At 45.3% G+C, this 22,278-nt stretch overlaps 1 protein-coding gene across 1 annotated transcript in view; it reads right to left on the bottom strand.

The window, feature by feature from the left end:
* Positions 1 to 22,278, bottom strand: part of LOC118785859 (protein diaphanous homolog 3-like) — a 287,218-nt gene that overhangs the window by 230,794 nt on the left and 34,146 nt on the right. Inside the window, exon 5 of the mRNA XM_036540806.1 lies at positions 8,019 to 8,149. Coding sequence (XP_036396699.1) covers positions 8,019 to 8,149 — 131 coding nt within the window. The remainder of the gene's footprint in view (positions 1 to 8,018; positions 8,150 to 22,278) is intronic.

Below are 22,278 nucleotides of genomic sequence, written 5' to 3'. Positions count from 1 at the left end.
CCAGTGCAGGGAAAACACAGCATATGACACAGAGTGTACTCCATTTGTGAGCCACTACCAGTGTGTGCTGTGCAACGGGGCCTGCTTGTAAGTCATACAAAACATTGTGTTTTATCCAGAGCCTAAACTGACTGCTCAGGCACGTAAGAACAGATTTAACACAGATTCAGTTTTTTTTCCCCCCCTTCTCTCCTGGGAGACAACCTGCCGCAGCTTACAATTAATAGCCGAGTGCCAAAAGAAAAACGTCAACCTTTCAAAAATCAATCAGCCCTGCCTCCATCATATTTACCTCCACAGCCACACAGCGGGCTGGGGCATCTTTGCTCTGGCACTGTGAACGTGTTTACGATCCTTCCATTGTCTCTCCCATATCCCTGCGCTAATGTTGATGTTTATGCTGCTTACAATGTGAGCTGAGCGCTGCCTAATTTGTAAGCCGCTCTGGATGAGAGCGTCTGCAAAAACGCCAAATGTAAATGCGAATGTAAATGCAGCAGTTGAGGGAAGAATGGGAAACACGCACGGAATGCACCGGAACACAGCAAAGCTTTCTGAATTCCAGACGCAGCGCCACCCCCCCCCCCTTTTTTTAAGAAGGGCAGTAGTCTCTCATTGTTCAATAATAATATGAATTTACAAGCAGCAAGCATAAACAAACGTTTATTGACTGGGCATTCGCGCCGTCATATTGAACGCTTGCGGATTGACATTTCCACACATACACAAAACACGCAGATTCAATTTAGTTTGTTTGTTGGTTTTTCTTCTTCTACCTCATCTTTTCAATAAGGCACAAACAGAAGGAGCTTTTCAACGACTGGCTCCCTGGCTGTAAAGTTCTATTTAATCAAAGCGTCAGGACCAGCTACAGCAAACACTTTGACAGCTTTGAAGAATGTCCTCCTCCCTCCCTCCCTCCTCCACAGCCTCAAACAGTTAAATTTTAACGCACAGGGCTTGGCGTTAGCAGCATGAGGCAGTATGAATTTGAACCCGTCCGATTGGGTTTGAAGCCGTGGCTTCCTCTGAAGCCCGTGTTTGGAATCGGGACGCCCACCGAGCCGTCTCTTAAACGAGAATCGGCGGTGAGCGTTCTGGCCGCGCCTCACGTCAGAGCCAGCGAGCCGTCTACCAGGCTCCCCGCGAATAACGTCTATGCGGCACCGGCCGACAGAAGTTCGCCCGCGCGCAAAACGCCAGCACGGAAACGCTGCGAACTCTACTATCTCTCTCGTCTGTGACTGCGTCGCCGAGAAGAAGGCGGGGAGGAAGCCCGACGCGGCCGGCGCGGCTTCAGAGAGGGCCAGGCTTTCAGCTGCGCTCACCGGCCTCGGGCTCGCGGTCGGCGTCCGCCTCCGTCAGCGCCTTTACATCACATGAAGTGTCACAGACAATTTTCCCTTTCACAGAGGGATCCAGAGGGGTGTTTATGAGCGAGAGGGTGGGGGGGGGGAGAGACAGAGAAAGAAAAATTATAATGCTGTTCTGAAATTTCTCATCTGTAGTCTCTCCCTTCCAAGCAATACCCAGCGGGTTTTCCTCCAAGACAGAGTTCCAGTTTTTATTGGCCCCCGGGGAAATTATCGTCTTTACATTCCATCCCGGCTTTCTGTGGGACAGAGCGCATCTGCTGTGAATTTTGACAGGGAGATAAAAAAGTGAGGGTAGAAAGGAAGAGGAGCAAACGCCGGCATTCTGGCGGTGGCATACGGCGGTGACGTACGGCCGCGCCGCCTCCCTCCCTCCCTCCCTCCCTCCTCTGTCAGCGCGTCACTCCACAGCTGTGCTGCGCTACAACACTAAACTTCAGTTACATTCTGCAGTACGCTATTCTTCTGCTTATCATCGCTAATTTTTCGCTCGGTGAGCATGCGTTTGCCTCCGTACCGGGCTCCTGAGCATACCCACTCCAGATGAGGGTGTCTGTAACGAGGTGACGGGAAACACTTAACCAACACAACGTCACATGCAAGACTATCCTCATATATGGCTGTAAACAGCTTGTTTTCCAGGACAATGACTGCAACATGCTCTTGTACCGCAAGCGCTTAGATTTCAGAAACTCCACAAGAGGTAACGTCTCCATGAGAACGTAAATCGTATGTGTGGACCAATAAGCAGACTCTGCCACCCTTTGCAAACCTTCTTCAAACTGGTGAGTCATTGGAGGGGCACAACAGCTTCACCCCTCCTGGAGCTGATGAGGTATCACTTCCCACACTTGTGAGCATGAAAGGACAAGGTCTGAAGCGCTGGAAATATTGGACAGAGCAACAAAAACATAAACAACCCTAATGTTATCAATACTCAGGAGCAGTTACGTGCATGTAGTTTTTCAATATTAAGTTCGCCGGCATCAGTAACTGCCTTGATCAGCCATGTAAAGTAAATACCTTCATCCGTATTATCATAACTTTTTAAAAGATCCTCACATACGAACTTAATCCTCTGGCAATGAACCAAACACAACTGCACTTTGACAAAAAAAGAAAAAAAAAAAACTATTCTCCTTCAGGTACACAAAATGGCTGCCCTAGTAATTCGAAAGAGATAATTGACCTCTCTAATCTCTTTCGGTCAACCCACTTATCACACGGGGAGATTGTGGCGGGAACAGGTGTCCCCACAGACATTTCACATTCTGCTCTGGAAGGTGAGAATGAACTCCTGAACTGCCAAAAGACTCAATGTCAGTCACGCCGGCGAGAGTCATGCAATGGAGACATCACTCATCGCCCCGATCAGACGGCGCAGAGCAAAGGAGCCCGGAATAAATTAAACCCTGATAAGCAAATGGGCCATACTGGTACAAAGCAATTACAGTGAGTGGGTGACAGAGAGAGAGAGAGAGAGAAACAGAGAAAGAGAGAGAGGAAGGGAGAATGAACACAGAGAGGGAGCCTGTAGGTAAGAGAGGGATAGAGAGAGAACAGGAAATGGTGAGTGCGATAACAGGAGAGCGAGAAAGAGGGATGGAGAAAGTGAGAGGGATGCTTCTCGTGTCGGCTAATGCTAAGTCGAGTAAAAGCAAAGCAGCTCGCGTATTTCCAGTTTACAGCATATCTTATCAGTTGTTCCCAACACAGATTTAAGAGCTTTTTTGCTGTTAAAAGAGAACTTTAAGTCAGAGAAAAAAAAAAAAGACTCCAGCGCTTAGATCAGTATAACCAGTGAGACAGCTAGTTTAATACTTCCTAATTTTAATCATTTCTGCGTTTGTCTAATTAGTAGGCAGTGTAGGCCAGCGGAATTGTGACTAAATGTTTGCACAGCCAAATCTTCAGTGAGCAGGAGGCAGGTAGATTTTGGAATGAACCAAACTTCGTTACAGCACCTTGAAAATTGCATTAACATGCCCTTACTGGAGAAGGGGGGTGCGGAGTGTGAGTCTGTAAAGCACCTGCACTGCTGGCGCTTGAAGGCTTCAGGTGCAAGTCCCATATGGAAGGCTTCACTTGGATCCTTGAGGTAGCAACGGCGGTGAATGCCCGGCAGTTCAAACGTAATGTAAAATGTGAGCAGAAATATCTGCTCGGCAAACAAACGTAATACTACTAATTATAATAGCACTGTCACTTAGCGGAAGTTGAATGGGGGTGTTATCTCAGGGAAAGAAGTGAGGAAAGAAGCAGGCGGTGAAGATCCCAGCGGTGTCAGGGTGTCAAAAGTCACACTGCAACAGCGGTCTTGTTCCTTCCCCCAACCTCCCAGACACGTGCACACACACACACACGCACACACACACGCGCGCGCGCGCGCACACACACGCGCGCACACGCGCGCACGCACACACGCACGCACACACGCACGCACACACGCACGCACGCACGCACGCACGCACGCACGCACGCAGAACACTGCACTGAGCCTCCTATCATCTTGAGGCCTCGACCATATGCCTCATAGAAATCGGCTCTGATTGTGAGAATGACTACGATCTGTTCATTAGCTTTAAAGCCGTCACACAGAAGGAACGAAACAGGAGGATCAAGCTGCTGTGAGGGGAAGCTCAGACAGGAAGACACATGGACAGTCTGTATTCAATTTTAAAAAAATTTGAAATGGGTAGATTGTACTCTATATACTTTTAATGCTCCTGGCATTTGCAGGTGACAAATGTAATCCTCCGATACACTCGAACGCGGCCACTGATTTTATTTTTCTACATGTCCCACAGCGCGCTACAGTGAGGTGGCCACACTCTATTGCAACTCCACTGATGACTCACGGGGTGCCGCCCTACCCGCGCCCCTCCCCGACAGAACGGGGCCAATTTGCTCCACCTCATTTCGAGCCCACGCTGTGGGGTTCAGCCTGCACCGCGGGCGCTTTGCCAGCTGAGCCACTCGGACCCTCTAAGTTTCATTAAACCAAATCCGATCTCGCTCGGTGGCAAAAAAAAATGCGCTTGCGTCCTCAAGTGTGCCACGGAAGGCCCAGCTGATCTGACCTCTGGTCTGCTGCGTGGCCGCAGCCGCAGCCCCGGCGTTTCTGCGCCTTTCCTCCTCAACAACACACTCGGAGAAGAATAAACACGCTCAGGGAGGCTGCGCCTGCTGTGCGAGAGGGCCATTACGCAGCTCGGCTCAGATAACACCCAGTTTTACAAATTGGTAGCAACTGAAGAAACCCAGGTTAAGTACCTGACCCATGATGGGAACCTGAAAACTCCTCAGTTTCGCTGCGCCACACTGCGGATGAACCCATTACTCAATTCATCACTTACACAGTAGGGGAGAATCATAGGCATGAATTTCGGTTGCCTGTCACAAGTCATTACGGCTAAAATATGGTACAATCATCATTCACTCAGGCATCCGCTGGCCTGACTGAAGTGGAACACCACAAATCCACTTGATTATGAATGACAAATTCAGACGGGTTCTATCAATGGCTTACACACGATGGTGATGAATTAAGACATTAAAATGGACACGCCCTGATATTAATGAAGAGGGGGGGGGGGGGGACAGGGGGTAGAGACCAGCACAAATGTGAACGTATTAATAGTAAATATGCATTCTAATTTTAAATACGACAAACACTACAGATGATGCGGACGCAAAATGGCAGGAATCCTTAACCGGATCTTAGTCTAGTGAACATAACCATATGGATATGTTACGCAGGCTTCAGTGCGACAGTCAACCAGACAGTATTTAATTTCCATATATTAAATACAATCCTATCCACATAAAAAATAAAAAAAAAAAAACAGTAGCTCTTAACAGGCTCTCCCATGTTCTCGCCACATGGAGAAGAGTGATCTCTGGACACCCACAGGCCTCTCACCTCAACGCTGCCCCCGGTGGTGACAAACTGACAACAACAGATGTTATGTCTCATCCCTGACTGTTCTGAATTCGTTTTCTGGGCCAGACCTTACGCATTCCTCCTTCCTCTCCACATGACCCCCCTGACCCCAGATCAGTCTGCCTGCAGGCTCATACACTCACCCAACTGCTAATAGCATGTGAAGACCACACCACCCTGTCAGGGGTACTCTTAAAAGGACGTATTTCTATAAGGACGAGAAGTGTGGAATTCGCTTGCAGCAGGTGAATACTAAAGAGACAGTACATCATGACAGCCACCATACCAAAACTACTCAGCATTAATTGGATTATTTTAGCATGCGTGCTTCAACATTTCCTTTTCCTACACCATCAAGAGTGAGAGTTTTGTCCTCACTCATGGTGCAAACATGTTTTCCAGGACAATTTTAACACCTCTACAGCTGAATGCAGTCTGGGATTTAAAAAAAGGGATAACACCACCATCTGAACAGCACTTTAAAAACCACTGAAGAAGCTCACTCTTATTCACCATCACAAAACCACAGGAAGGAAAAATGTATTTTCAGAACAGAGAGCAGATATTGTCTCTTCACACTACACCTTATAATGGCTTCTTCTTAAAAAAATAACAATGAAACTGACAGCATAATCCTCACCTTTGCAAGAACAAGTTAAATGCTTGATTTGACTGCGCTAAGAGGAAATGCAACACCTTGGCTTTCGCGCTCATCTGAAGTTAAATGAAGAAGTGAAAGGATCTCTTCCAAACAACAGGACATTCAAGGTCAGATTCATACAAAGCCATTACAATGGTAATGCAATGACAGCTTGTTATGGGCAGTTTCCCATAATTCCTACCAGCCTGCCCATAATCGTGTAATTCCAACAAGCATTCAAATCACCATTTGATTATGTTGTTGAAAAATGTGACTGCCAAAAATTCCAAAAAATAGAGGAATGGCAGCCAAAAATCCTGCTTTATGTCTGCGGTGCTCTGTGTGTCTGGGTAAGTGTGACACCACTAATGCTAGTTTACATCACAGTTGTGAACATACACTAATTTCTTAAATTCCTTAAGCTCTACGTATACATCACTGAAACCGGAAAACTCGGCCCGAGAGTGAAACATAATGCTGAACATAGTATAAATGTTTTTTCCTTTTATAAAAGTCCAAAATTGCACTCTGGGTCACTCCTTATTCCTAAGATAACATTTTCTAAATATCAGTCAGGTTTCTGTTAGATCTGTCACGAGGCAGAGAGCGCTTTGCTATAAACTGTCTGATCATTTTCTGCCTTTAAGCAGTTAATTTCGCTCAGTGACCACTAAAATGAATACCCTACTCTCCAATCAAAGGACAAGAACCCTTTTGTCCTTTGAATGGCTGCTAGACGGAGTACTCCAACGATGAGTTTTAATGTTACATTACGAGTTTTCACCTTGCTGAAGGCAAGCACTGAAAGTGCTGGTGCCAAAGTAATCAGACAAGTCCAGCAGGACAATGGAATCCGAAGTCAAGGCAGACTTAATGAGCACTCAAATCCACACCACGTTCGCCACTTAATTCAAATCATGCCTTTCCAAGAAGCCCAGGCATAAAGAAGCACAGCAGGGCTGAGTGCAGCTTCACCAAGTCCTTCCTCCATCTCAGCTGGAGGTGCTGTTTTGGGTTCACTCAGCACCGCATTCCTAGAAAATGCACCCAAATGCATCCTGGGTGAATTATAGCTTAAAAAGAAAAGAAAATTGTGCCTTCCTGTGAGAGAAGCCCGGCTTCTCGTTATACGAGCATGACCACATCAAAAAAACACACTTTAAATACTGTGTTATGTTGGTAAACAAATGAGGGAAAATGAGGGTTGCAGTGAACACATAAAAACCATGCCACTGAAAGAAATTAAATAAAAGCTATACTCAGTCTACAGTTATAGATCACAAGCTCTAAACATGAAACAACCTCTAGTGTCAACAAATGTTCATTGTTAAGATACTAATACTAATCGCACAAAAAAATGCTTACATTTGTTCTGATATTCAATGTTTAATTGTTGTTTCCATGTAAGCTCATAGGCACTGATAATGCTTTGTCCTGAAAGTCTCATAAACCAGTCAGTATCATCAAGGTCATATTACCATCAGTCTCATCAGAGACTTGCCCATCCCCTAGACCCTGTGACATGGCCACAGAGCTAAATAAACAAATCTTTACACCACAAAAAAGTCAGACAAATAACAAATGGAACATAATCCAAGGGCAGCCGAAGGACACAAAGAAACAGGACCCCCTATTAAACAGTTAGAGCGGTTTCATATTCACTGTTTTTTCCCCCCTTCTATTTCCATAGCCTGCAGCTGCCCTAACTCTGCATGAAGTGCATTTAAAAACATGAAAATGTTCAATTAAGGTAGTCACTGTAGCAAAAGCTTTAATTATTTAAAAATTATTTATGGCTGCCCCCCTCCTGGTGTCTCATGTCATGTTTGTGATACAAATTCAGGAAAACAGCAGGCTAATTGTGAGGATAGGCATCAGAATTAAAAGGCAAGTGAGAGAACCCCGGGCACTGGTGTATCAGTAATACATATTAATGTGGCCCAGCATGCAGTTTGCTTTAGCCTGACACCAGCCGTCTGGTGGGGTGGGGGGGGGGCGGGGGGTTATCATGGAGGCCAGCGGTGTGTGGCAGTGCGGGTGGGGTGGGGACAGAGGTACATACCTGACAGGATTGCTGGTCAGCGAGACCCGAAGGGAGTCCAGGCAGGCAACGAGCCTCTCGCCCGCCACGCCCGCTTTCAGCTCGTTCAGAAACTCCTGCGGATGGATCTGATGGCTGCTCCTCAGGCCACCCTGGGACGAGGGGAGAGGGAGAGAGAGAGAGAGACACACATTATGTAAATGTTATTTGCTATATTTACACATCTCGGAGGGTATGCAGGCTCGTGCTCTAAATTTCACAGGGTGAGGGCGTTTTAGCAACGCTGCTGTGCTTGTCCTGCCGGTGAGGCACATCATGATTTTTCAGCTGATTTAATATCATGAATTCAGCTGATTTAACAGAGAGCAAGAGGGAGACAAAAAAGGGGAAGAAAGAAGGCGAGAAGGAGACAGAGAAATAGACTGAAAGGGAGAAGAGGAGAGATATAGGGAGGGAGAAGGAAGGAGAAAGGGAGAGAGAGAGAGAGAGAGAGAGCCAGAGACCACAGTGCCTGATGAGGAGCCCACGCTGGGTGAGCGGATCTCCTTTCACGATGGGTTTCATGAGGGAGGAGAATAATTACCGCTACCGTTGGAGAGCAAACGCAGCCCCGCACAATTATACCGCTCCAAGCAGGACTGCCACACACTCACAAATGGGGCTCGAAGAACCGCCACAACAATGTGGGCGTTTTTTTCTTTGGACGTTAGAGGTGAAACTCAGCTGATGGGAGAAGTGAACCCCTTTCGCGAGGTCAATGAAAAGCACTGCTCACACTGATTGTGATGGGAATAGACTCGCCAGCAGGCTTAAGAGGAGACCGATTTCACATGTCATTAATAGTCTCCAGTCTTACCTTGCATCGAAAAACACGAGTTTCTTGTCACTCAGGTCTGACTTTGGTTCAGGGCACAGAAAAAACAGGAAGCATGTTCCCATAATCCATTGTAATTCCAACCCCCTTCCACGACACCAATCAACTGCTGATGTAGCTCAGTACCTCTCCTATTGCAACTATTCTTGTGGATACAGGACACACCCTGGAGAAAACATAATAACCCATCCCAGCTTTTAATAAACCATTCAATATGATGAAGGACACATGAAGGTCAACCTTGCTTTCAGTAAATTAACGATCCAGGTAGTTTGCTAAAGCACTGAGGTAAAAGCTTGTCATCCCAGTCTCACATTTGGTAAAGCAGCAGCTCAGACTGGGAGTAAGATATAGACCACTATCCTGCTGAGACACTGTTGTTTAGTTAAGTGGAATGTTAACTGCCTGGGGGTCTGTTTTAAGAATATGGTTATGATTACTGGTTTTAATAATCTCAAAATTATTATTAATCTGAAAAATCTATCAGTTCATTCCAGTTTCATTACATTGACATACCAGTTAGGTTGCATGTCAACATCAGGTGTTGATACAAACATCCACATCAATGTAATGACTATATATCAATTTGCTGTTGTGACATAAAGGTATAAATAATATGAAATCACACATTTAAACATTTAGCTTTTTGACATTCCTACCTACAGCCAGTCTGTTAACACCCACAAGGTAAACGTTGGACCGCCTTCTCAAGGCATACCTTTTTTAGACTGACTAAATGTCACGCTTCATGATGAACTGACTTTGCAAAACAAAATTATACAATAATGAGTCATATTCTTGGAAAAAAAGAGGAAAAAAAAACAATATTTTCAGAATCCGGTATGATGTTGTGAAAGGCCTGCTCACAAACACGGCCTGTCTAACATATGCTTTGCAGGCAGCTCTCAAAACGAGGAGGCCCATTTCGCATTATTGGTCGAAGAGGATATCAGTTCTGAGAACACGTTTATCCGGGGAGGTAAAGGAAAGCAGGCACATTTTCATTTAATTTCCCCTCAGAACAGAGCCCCTCTGCCTCTGCCGGCCATCACACATGTGGCTGAGGAGGAGCCTGGCGTCAAGCTCGCGTGAGCACCGTATCGCAGGCGTTTTACAAAGCAGGCCGGGAGTCTTCACACAGCATTCCCCCAGCCAGCTGAGGGAGAGAAAAAAAAAAAACCTGGAGGGCAAACTAAAGATATCAAGGGTGAGACGATGCTCCAGGGACACTCCCGACAGGATCAATTTTAATGAAAATCTCCCAAGAAACTCCAGATTTCCTTTCCCATCTCATAATTCTGCTGGGCATGAGGAAATCAGGATGGGGGGGTTGCGGGTGCATGGTTCTAGCAGAAACCCATCCCCCTTCCCCCAGTCTCCCAGGAAATGAAGGGTCTGGGCCGCGAGCTTTGATTGGAGAAAAATCGGTATGTACAAACATGGACGGCGCTGGCAGTACGTGTGCGTGGATGGGAGGATAAGTACACCACTGTGAAAGCTTGGACATCGGCAGGCCAGCACACTTGTAGATTAGGATCAGGCAGCAGCAGGGTTTGATTTGAGTGCTTCCCTGATTACCAATGACAGTTGTAAATCAGGGCTGACAAGTAGCTATAAGACTCTCAGTCCTACTGCATAAGTGTTTCATAAATATATTTTAACAACATCTTTGGTTTTATTGCTAGAGGCTTTTTCCTTCTTTTTTTTACTGTGAGGCATAAATATTCTTGCCATGAGCCACAGACACTAGAAATCTAAGCAGGCCCTTCTGCCAGTATGTCCTTCCACTAATCAGAACACAGTAGCATCAATAAGCATGCCCTACCACCGATCAGTATTCTCTACCACCAATCTGCACAATCTAGTACCAATCAGCACACAGTAGCCCCTATCATTACGCAGCTACCACCAATAAGCATTTGGCTACACCAGTCAACATGCAGTAGCAACCAATAAAAAACTGGTCTTTCCTCCCAACTCATATAGCCAGCAAAGACTAGGTTATAAATTATTCAATAGCAAAAGGCAGCTGTTCCAGACAAAAAAATAGCCGTTTTTCCTTAGTCCACCCGTTACTCAGCACAGCTAGCTACAGGATCGAATGTTGATGTTGATCAAATGTTTAATATTACATAACTCCATTTACAAACATGTGACAGCTGCACAGGTCAGTCCAGCGGGTGAGTCCAGGTGAGTGTTTGTTAAATGTCATATGAACTACTTGACTCACAAACCACAATTTGCAATTCTGTAACATCTGGTGTTATTCCTACTATTCCTAAGGAGAGGGCACAGTCTTGCCTTCATTTTTCTATCCCTGCAGTCTACACTGCTGATTTCAGTGACAACCTGAGAGCTAAACATGAAGTTCTCTGATGACTCCACTGCAGTCAACTGCGTAAAGAAGGGGAATGAGTCTGAACACTGGGCCTTGCTAAAATGGTGTGGTCATCTCCAAAACCAAAGAGCTCATAATACTGTAGATGAGATGAATCGCATTTTTATTGATGGAGTAGAAATTGGTACAGTTGAGTTGTACAAATACAGATGCAGAATGGAAGGAGAATTCCGGCAGATGAGTGTAGGTTATTTGCTGAGAAAGCCGACATCCTTAATCTGTGTGTTAAAATGTGGAACATGTTTTGCATCTGTGTTATTTCAAGTGCATCGTCCAACACCATTGTGCTGAGGAGGGGAAACATTGCGAAAGAGGATGAAAACAAACTTCACAGAATTGTTAAAAAAAAATCTGGCACCTTGGTAATTGACTGGATTCACTGGATACTATTTATACTCCAGGAATAAAAGCCAAAACCCACATAATAAATCCCACCCCCGTTCATAATTCCTAATGAAATACAACAGCTCTGTTAGTAACAGGTTAATCTTGCCAAAGTGTAGGATGGCAATTTTTAACAAAATATACTCTTTCATTCATTACTAGTGACACATGACATTGTGCACATCTCTACAGTAACCACAGCCTTTATCCTCCCTGTATGGGGTATGTTACTTTACTGTCTGTATCCTTTCTGCCCTGTTACCTGTTACTTGTATAACCTGTTATGTTGCTTTGTGATAAAGCAGTTTCCCATTTTTGGGATCAATGAAGTACTACTACTGCTGCTGCAGCTGCTTCTCTTCAGTAATCTACTTTACGTGACTATTCGTGTATTTGCTCTGATTATACTCACTTCTGTGGGAACATTAGTTCAAAACGTTCTGTAGTATACCTGGTTTAATACATGCCTTTCTTTCCCGGTAAACATGACTCAGTTTACTTATGCGGTGATATCTATGCAAAGTGAATCTGCGCATTTCCTTTGAGGTTATGAAAACATTTGAATATATATGGGTAATTACAATTAAGACAGCACATGCTTCAATGCTCGAAGCAATATTGCAGACTTGTGGTGTGCCGATTCTTGCAACTTAAGATTCCTTGTTAATTAACAAAACACCCAATCATTGACTGTTGCTACAATGTGCAATGGTACAGGGAGAATTATAACATGTCAGCTACTAATTAAATATGGTATTTTTCCCAGAGATCTGTTCACAGGAACACAAAACCCAAATGTGCACCGCACCTTCTTTTTATCTACATGAGCAGGCATTTAATTAATAGGAAACTATCATTAAGCCAATTAGACAGGCTGCCAATGGTAAATTATGCCACAGAAAGACAAAAATAGAGTGAGGAGCATAGGTTAATGCTATGGGGCATGATCAACATGTAAGCCAGGCAAATCAGTGGTGCTACAGAGGGGAAAAAAAAGCCTCTGAATGTTTTGTACTGTAAGTAATTTCCACAACTCTTGCACTTATCCCTGGCATTGAATTATGTTATAAGGAGGCATTCTCTTTACTGAAGGAAAGAAAATTAAACTGAAGCGCTGCCAACAATTTAATTTTTATGCGATGCCTTCAAAATTAGTTAACTTTTTTCAAAGACTAAAGGTGTAAGCAAAGATTGTCAGTGGTTACGACAATTTTATGGAAGAAGAATGGTTAGAAGACAATAAATGATTCATTTAAAGGCTTTAACACTGCCAAGGTTTCACACATTCACCTTTATAGCAATGACTTATGCATAATTATTCACTGAAAATCAAGAGCTTTGGTTATTCAAACGTTTGTGTGCTTTATCCGACTGCATTTATAAATTAATATTAACTTATAATTACAGTGTGCCTGAAATAACCCCTTTGATGGTCCCAGGCAGAGAAACAGCCTGTTCAAGATTTTCTCCTGACTTATCCACCTTTTTACCAATTTGGCATCATCAGCTATGCACTATGCCTTCCTCCTTGAACAACCTCTGTACTCATGCAGAGGCACTGAAGCAAAACAAGTGCAATCCTCCAACACACTCAAATGAAGTGTATTCATTCAGCCATTTCCCGCACTACGAATGCAGAGCCCACACTGATTGGAGGATGAGCAAATCTCCACTGATGTCATTCGAGCAGGCGAAACACACCCGCCCACCCCCCATGCAGACACCCCATCATCACCTCACCTGGAGAGGTCAGAGGTCACAGGTCATCAGTGTAGAGGACACCCGTTTCCAAGCTGCATTATAAGCATTATAAGCGCTGGATCATCAATACACAAAGCATGGCTGCTGTGCTATTTTCAGAGATGGCTTAATCCTGCCATCAGAACAGTTCTTTACCTTAATGTATAATGCAAATGAGAGCCCAAGTGCTTGGTCATGTTCCCTTTCAGCAGAGTAGTAATTAAGAGCCACGTTTGATGGCGGGACCACAAGAGGATTTTTTTTTTTCCTTTTTCTTTCCCCCCTCTGAAGCGCTGATGATGTGCATTAAATCACTATCTTGAGAATATGCTTATTACCCTATAGAGTAAGGAGAGGCTTTTATCTCTCAAATCAGAGTATTATTTTGTGATCTATGGTCAATTAAACGCTGGCATCACGCAGCAAGTCTGAAAAACAGTCCCATCAATGCATTGTAAGCTTTCCATTTTCAAACTAGCATGACACTTTAGACCCTCATCTGAAGAGGACAAATGAGGTATAAAACTGCATAATTTTTTTTAACCAAAATGTGGCAATCATCTATTCACGCCACCCCTTTAGATTTCAAAGACTGCTTCCACATGGGAGAACGCGGTGCAAATACCTGCCTGTAGGGGACATGAAGCAAAACGTGGACATGTACAAGCCATTCAGGAAATCGTCACAACAGAACAGTGAATGATAACACTGACCCATTTAGGAAGGTCCCCATGCAGTCCAAAATATTTAATAACCATTTTCCATCTTAACCAATTCATCATACATTACAGAGACATCAACCTGTTTATTCGGCCAATTTTGCCAAAGTTAAGCATTAACACAATATCAGCCCTTCAACCTCTACCGCAAAGGAAGACAAGGAAAATCGGGACAAAACTATACACGGGAAGAAAATTGAATGACACCAGTCCTTCTTCAGGACAAGCACCGAACTGCCTGGTGAGAATGACGCTGATGCAAACCAAGTCATCTCTGTCACGTCATGTGTCCTCACTAAAATTCTGTGTGACAGTCTGCCGAAACTGTTGTTGCTGGGACAATGTTTCAGAATAACAGTGTTACGATGCAAGGAGAATTGAGCGGCTTGTCTGAACAGCCACGGCTACATCCAGAACAAACACATTTCGATTCAAATTCCATAGGAATTTCTTGCCAACAAATAATATCACAACTCAGGTTGCTAGAGACAGAGATTATTGTCATATATGTTAGAAATCTTCCGTTACATTGCTACTGATCTAACGTATCTAGCAAGGTCAGCATAATTAACGTATAATTACTGCACTCACCAAGTAGTTCGGTCAGTGATACGAAGCAGGCCTGCTGTGAATGCGATCTGTCCTATGTATACTTTTGAACCCACTTCTCCAGCGTCCTTTAGGGCAGGACAAAGGTTTTTTGTTTTGTGCAGAGTCTAACAAATAAATTGATATATTCATCTTTTAATCTATGACCTGATTCATCAGGAAGATCGAAAACGAGCATCATTACAACGTACAGACACAGAAGCTGAAGAGGCACTTCAGAAGAGGCCATGGACTGCAGCTCGACCTCTCCGTGTGAAACATTTCCACACGGGCCAGCATGCTGAGGATCGGGTCAAGAGGGGGCAGGCCTGCTGGGGAATGCTCATTATGTGTACATATGTGTACATATGCATAAAGACCGGGTCTCCCCTGTGACCACTTGCACAGAACAGCCATAATACCTCCATTACATTTACATTCATTCATTCAACAGACGCTCTTGTCCAGAGCGCTTTGCAGATTACCGCACATAATAAGTCGGTATTAAACTCATTACAGCGGCAGTGCGGAGGCATTCCGCACTGAATAGAGAGGAGTCATGGTGCAGATGAGAAAAAAAAAAAAAAAAAGTCAATTTATTTACCTTTGAAATCATCAAATAACATTTAACACTGAAAAAGAAAACCTGCCATCTAAACGGATAACTGCCTGTTTAAATACTGCATGCAGAACACAGTGCGGAGGCATTCCTGTTCAAAATGGAGACGTGAAAAACACTGGGAAATGTAAGACCTGTGGAATTTAACCGATGACACTGTTCAGAAAATCTAAACTGAGCAAAACAAACTCCCGACCACCTGTGTGAATAGAGAGGAGTCATGGTGCAGATGAGAGAAAAAAAAAAAAAGTCAATTTATTTACCTTTGAAATCATCAAATAACATTTAACACTGAAAAAGAAAACCTGCCATCTAAATGGATAACTGCCTGTTTAAATACTGCATGCAGAACACTGCTTCCTTCAGAGAAAGAATGTAGTGCATGATACGAGGTAAGATAACTAGTGGTGGCTAACTAATGCAGCCATGCACACTTACTGAGTTCCAGGTAGCTAGCTAGTTAACTTCAAGGACCTTCAGAGCAAAAATCAGCTCTACTGTAGATTAGCATTTTAAACACAGCATAATTTGCTACCTTCCCCTTTGATAACGCAGCAGGTTAAATTATTGGTGTTAGACCGACCCCTACCATCAACACAAGGAGATGGTGGAAAAAGTTTTGTCTTTTAATCAATGTAAACTGCGTATACACACAGTTCCGACCATCAGCACAGATAATCCACAAACCGGATTATCTGCAGCCAAGAGCTATGCATACAACTTTATGCACCATGGTTTGAATTATTAGGAGTACAAAAACCTAACTTTGTTTTGACTGCTTATCTGGCTACCTACCCAAGATACTGCCTTGAGCCAGATGAAAGCAAAGGATTGTCTCACTCGCAAATACAAAGCCAAGGTTTTTGCCGGTTTTGGTTTTGGTGGGGCACAATATTTTGATAAGTATTGGCTGAAGATTAACTGTAAAGGACGTGAAGTGACTAAGAAATTGCAGGCACTTTTACATACACTTACTACCGTTGTTCTAAGGTTCTGTTACGCGTCATTCTAATAGAGTCAGCTGTTAATTTGGGCACAACATCTGTCCATCTCGTCCTCCATAGCAGGGTTCTTTCACTTGCACCAGCACATACATGACACATTTCCCTGCTGTCAAATAGTGCTCACTTTTCTATAAACACAATTTAAGCATAAAGACGACTTTAGCTTGAGAGAGAAACTCTGAGTAAGCACAGGCAACTGTGACAACTGCCCTATTAAAATCAGGTGTCTCAGTGAGACAGAGGGCTGGCCAATGCCAATCTGGATTCTGTGTCTTATTATAATGAATCGACACTGGCCATGGGTGCTACCCAGACAGTGCATGCTGGGAGTTGAAGTCATATCACGTGCAGTCCTGAGCCTGTCAGCACCTGGCAAGGAAGCTGCGATCGTCTCAGGCAGCCCGCCGTCTCAGTCCTGACGTCAATGTCAGGCCATGACAACGACGTAAAAATCCTGACAAGGGAAGCACCGGAGCGGAGGCTGAAATCGAAATCCTTCACGCCATCATTACACATCCTTCAACCCAGGATGAAACAAGGAGAAAATCCAGGAGGGGAATGCTGCACAGCAAATCCTTCACCCGCCTGAGCCAAAGGCCTACCTCCGCATCTCAAACCCGACGCGGCAGGCGCACACCCATCACATGCAATCCGCCAAACAGGCGGCGTCGGCGGGGCTGACAGGTGAGGCCCGGCCGCGCTTCTGAGAGCTCCCCCGTCTGCTCAGACAGCGGCGGCCCTTTGAATGGGCTCACGAGCTCAGTGAAGCGTCGCATCCCGCCCGCTGTAAGAACCGCGCGCAGCTCCCCCGTCTACAGCTCCCAACATCCCACCACGCCGCCCCGCAGCCAATTAATCTGATCCTACACGGGGGCGCCGGGGAAAACGCGCGCGAGGCGAGAAGTTAACAACGCCATAATTCTGCGCTGGCCTCGCCTCGGATACACATAGCCGGGCAAGGACAGGCGAGCGTCACGTGAGCTGCGGGGAACCAGGGGAACGACGCCAACTTACAGAAGAGCAGCCCCGAATCTTCCTCTCTCAAACATGAGAGCGCGGGAAGGGAAAGAAAAATGAAGCCCCGAATGCCAAAATATTCAGCCACAATGACAATGCCCGCGCCACCAATACAGAGCAGCCGATCATTTAAACGTCAAAATGGCAGAAGTTTATAAGGAGTTTGGTTATTTCCAGAGGGGAAAATGTCTAATGTGTCCCGGTGCCCCTATTGTCAGTCAAAAGGCTCATTGTCATGCAAGCGCCAGCTTAATAGCACACATTTCATTATAACACCTGCTGTGTAATTATGAGATAAAGAATTTATCACAGAAGTGCTGAACTGCAAAAATCAAAAAAAGGTAGACTTTTTTATTATTTAAGCAATTGCTTTGCAAACATTGGCTTTTGCCAATAGCGCCACACAATTGAAAGTCGGCTGTGCCCGGCTATCATGGCTCCTTGCATCTGAATGAATTAGAGGCCATCTACTTAAGAGAGAAAAGCCACACAAAAGGCAAAACCCTGCAATTTCCAACAGCAGATATGCCAGTAAATTGAACAAGTCAAGTTTTATGATTTGGGTTCAAACGGGTTCAGCCTACAAAATGACCCTTTACTCCACGGTCCCGTCGCCCGTCTGTAAGCAGACTCGCGGACTCAAAGTGCCGGAGCCAATCTGAGCTCACTTAGCCATTTTAATGAGGGTAAAAATACGATGTAACAGGAGTTCTCTCTATTACTCCTACAGAGGAACATCCTGCTCTGTAATCAGCCCCCTCAGAATTGTTAGACAGCACAAAGCTGAGGCCACTCCCCCCCCCATCTCACAAGGATGCACTAACTTCCGTTTCTTGTATGAATACATTTTTGCTCAGGAACAAATTTAGAAACACCCAGGCACTTTAGCGAGCCGCGGAGCACAGCAACCACCGGTGAAAACACGGCGGCTACGTGCAAATGTGTCACAGCGACGGGGCCTGCTCGCCGTGGCGGGGACCGGAGGTGCAATGTCTCCCGCGGCTCGCTCACAAACCCTAACAAACGCGTTACCTGCGCCTGCGTCTGAGACGAGAAGTCATTTACACTTAGTTACATTCACAGATTGACGAGAACTGAATTATTCAAGAACAATAAGCAGCATGAATTTGCAATTCAATCAGATGCAGCCATTATAAAAAAAAAAAAAAAAAAAAAAAATTGTTTAGAGTTGGTTCAATAGTACTCGCAGGGCTAAATGAGAAGGAACCTCAAACACAGACAAAATTAATAGGAGTGAATTTAAATGACCATCTTGATCTGTTTAAGTCAGGGGAAGGTTACATGCGAGGAGAGTTTAAACAGTGCTCCTGAGGATTTTGGGGCTCCCGTTTATTCTTGTTTTACCCCTCATTAGACTTCAAACCTGGCTGAACATTCGGGGTATCGCCTGTCAGTTACAAAGCTGCAAGGTGAGAAGTATCTCTTTCTGAACCGTGCCCAGAGGTGGAACCAAGTGACAACGTGTCGACGGAACAATGACAATATTCACACTTCCTTTACGCAGACAAGCTCCCACGTCTCAGAAATATTTTCATCTGCATAATCATGCGCTGAATTTCAAACCGACGTGTCTAATTTGATTTTCGTCGTTTCCTAAGGGACCCGCGGTAATCAAGAACGACTCCAGCTGGCTCCTTTAACCCGACCGTCAATTGCTGGGAAGGCACCGATACCCTGGACCAGTGAAGTTCAATTAAAATTGCACCATCGCATATTAATCCCAAAGTGTTTAGGTTTAAACAGAAAACCTGCTGCAGATACTTCAACAAACCTTCCCCACCAAGGCAATAAAAAAATAAAAAATAAAAATTCAACGTGTCCGTTTAGCAGATCAATGATTCAGATCAGACCATGACACTGTAAATGTGCAAGACTTAGCACAGGAAGACCCGGGTTAAGGGTTACATCCCACACAAGCCCAGTGTGTCTGCGGCTCTGAAAGAGTTCACATCTGGCTGTCAAAGACTCAGACAGGATTAAAGCAGGCAGCAGAGCAGCTTAATACCAGTTGCTCCAATAATTAAAAAATGAGCCATGTTGAAAGAGGAATCCGCAGCCACCGTGGCGTGGGTTTCACAGACGGAGGGAATTTAATTCTTCTCATTTTTGCTGAAATTCTATGCATGTATAATGAAGTTCTCTGCGCTAATGGGTCTTATTCGGGATACTCTGAAACAACTTTCGGAATGCGAACCAACGTCACTAACAGAAATTGTCTAAAAACTCTCCATAAGCAATCCCCCTCTGATTGTAACTGCCTGTATAAGCCATTGATTCAGGGTCATTTTCACCGGCTAATGTCGTTTCTCAAATGAGAAAGGGCTTTACCTGTTTACACAAGACAGACATGCCATTTTATCCAGGTCTGCCTGCTCATTCCAAAATAACCTGTTGCATCTCACCTGTGGAGCCTGCTGCATATATTCCATGTGTCTGAGAGCATCTATGGCCTTTCTGAACTACATCAGTGCAGATTCCGCACCACACTGATTTAGTCTGTGCAGGTATAGGGCTGCATTCCCACTGGTTTAGATTTGCAGGTAAAAGGTTCGATTCTCACTAGTTTAGCAGATACAGGGTTCAATTCCCACTGGTTTAGATCTGCAGGTACAGGGCCTCATTTCAACTGGTTTAGACTTCGCTTCTTGGAGGGAACCAATGAAAAGCTCACCTCACCACCTAGTTCAGGTAAGCTAAAGCCCACAGAGGGAGCAAGTGGCAGCTTGCTGTGAACACGAGGCTGCTGAAGATTTAGATCACACTTCAAAAGAGGGCTAGAAAGCACTTAAGGAGCATAAATGTCAATCGGTTTTAAAAAAAAAAATTAAAGTCTCACTTAGGTACGGCACTGACACTTATATCTGTGGTTTTAAGAGATTATGTTGAGATCTGAACTTCGTTTTAGGGGGTCTGTAATGGATTCCATTTACCGCCTTTGGAAGCTGTTCGGGGTTTAACGAACATGGATGAAGAGGTGGGATCCTTCAGATATCGGCACAGAATTCACAACGGGCCTGGCACGGGAGATAAGACATTTAACGACCTTTTTTTTTTTGATGAAAGAGAAGGAAGCTGTAATGTGGTCACATGTGCTTCGCAGGTGGCCTGCGCTTTGCAGGCTCCGTTTGGCAAAGGCTCGAGTTTGCCGAGGTCCGCGCGATACCGAGACAGACGCAGCCCGGAGGGCAGAGGAATCGCTTCCAGCGCAGATGCGGGCCTGTGCACCGCGGAGAAAGGTGAGGCTCCGCCGTGAACCCGGGCCTCCCCTCCGCAGGCGGAACGACAGCGGTGTCCATAGAAACCGCCCTCTGAAAAACCGCCAAATCCGCCTTTCTTGTAACGCGCCTGCTTCTCCACAATCTCCAGAGCAACTGTCCATCATTCACCCGGTGTTGACACTGCTGGCAGCGGGAGGCAAACTGAAAAGATCATGGGCTGCCGTTTCCAGCTCTGACAGCCATGACTGCACACGCTCCCTTAAAGTCATGTCTGTATTATGCGGGGCGGTGGACCTGTCCACACGTTCACCGCTGCTCAGGAACTCTAAAGACTTCGTAAAACAACAAAGGAGCTGCCAGGGAGGAAGCAAGTGGGGGTACCAACTTCCTGAAAAGGTACATTCAAAAAAATCGGGTTTAGTATGAGGTATAATCTCGCTGCATAGGGGCCCAGGTCTGCATCTCTGTCAAATACACTGTGGCGTTCGTTAAACGCGCGCGGCTGTGTACAACGCACCGAACCAAGGGCAGGAAGCCGAGCGCCAAGATGTTTCTGGTTTTTGTCCCAACCGAGCACTTAATCACATAATTGGATTAATTATCATGCTAAATTTATTCAGGTGACCACGTGCTTGAATTACTCAGCGTTTCACCACATCTACACAGTCACCCACATTCACTGTAATTCTTAATTATTACCATTGAACTTAATGGACGGATACTGGCAAGGAGTGGTTTTAGCTTTGACTCCCAGGTGTGAAGGTGTTTTTAAGAAGGCGTAAAACACAAACCGCTCCAGTAAAATAAATAATACCGTGCACTATGTACTGAGTACAGTGCAAAATGCCTGCTGAAAATGTAAGCCCTGCAAGATGACCGAACTGATCGTGTGCCAAACCATCGATGGACGGTCACCTTGCCACTCCGGGAGCCCGAGTGTGACTTTCCTTACTGTGTGCACTGAGCCTCTCCCAGTAACCCCCGTCCCAGAACCGGTGAGGGAGAGCTCTGGGAGGTGGCGCCGATCTCTTCCAGGGAGCACCGTCCCGCGACCGCGCTCTCACCAGCTCCTCGCGCTCGCCAAAACGGACGGCCTCGATTCGGAGTTGACTGAAGCGACTCGGCTGAGAGGCCGTGGCGTGGGCCGCCGCGCCGCGTGCGCCGCCGCGCCACGTCCGCCGCCGCGCCTGAAGTCCACCAGGGCTGAGCTAAACGGCCGAGGGCGAAAGGATAAGAAAAGAAAGAGACACATAATCTAATCTTCCCCTCGCACAAATAATTGATGCTCTCCCCGCCCTCTGTTGCATTTGCCAGGGGGAAGATTGCCAAGCTGTAAATATTTTAAACAGCAACTGACAACGCTTTAGAGGAGGGAATGCAGGGAATTCTATGAAAAAAAAAAAAAAGGAAGCACATAAGGAGACTTTTTACGTGACTTCGTTTCCATTGGAGCAGATGGGAAAAAGTACCAGCATGCAATGTGTTTCCCCTCCTGTCTTTTCCTGTCCAAAGTCAAAGTCAAAAGACATGAATATTTGTACATTTCAACACACACTACTAAGAAGTCCCCGAGCTGAACGATACCCACTTCTCAATCTCACCATAGAGAGCCATGGGAATAGCGCAAAGACAGTTCTGACAATCCAAATGATGGAGCAACTGAAGAGCTGCCATTAATAAATAAATTATGAGCTGAACG

This window comes from Megalops cyprinoides, chromosome 11 (assembly GCF_013368585.1).
Source record: "Megalops cyprinoides isolate fMegCyp1 chromosome 11, fMegCyp1.pri, whole genome shotgun sequence".
NCBI lineage: Eukaryota > Metazoa > Chordata > Actinopteri > Elopiformes > Megalopidae > Megalops > Megalops cyprinoides.
Note: the sequence above shows the minus strand (reverse complement) of the source record. Positions and strands in the feature narration are given on the sequence as shown.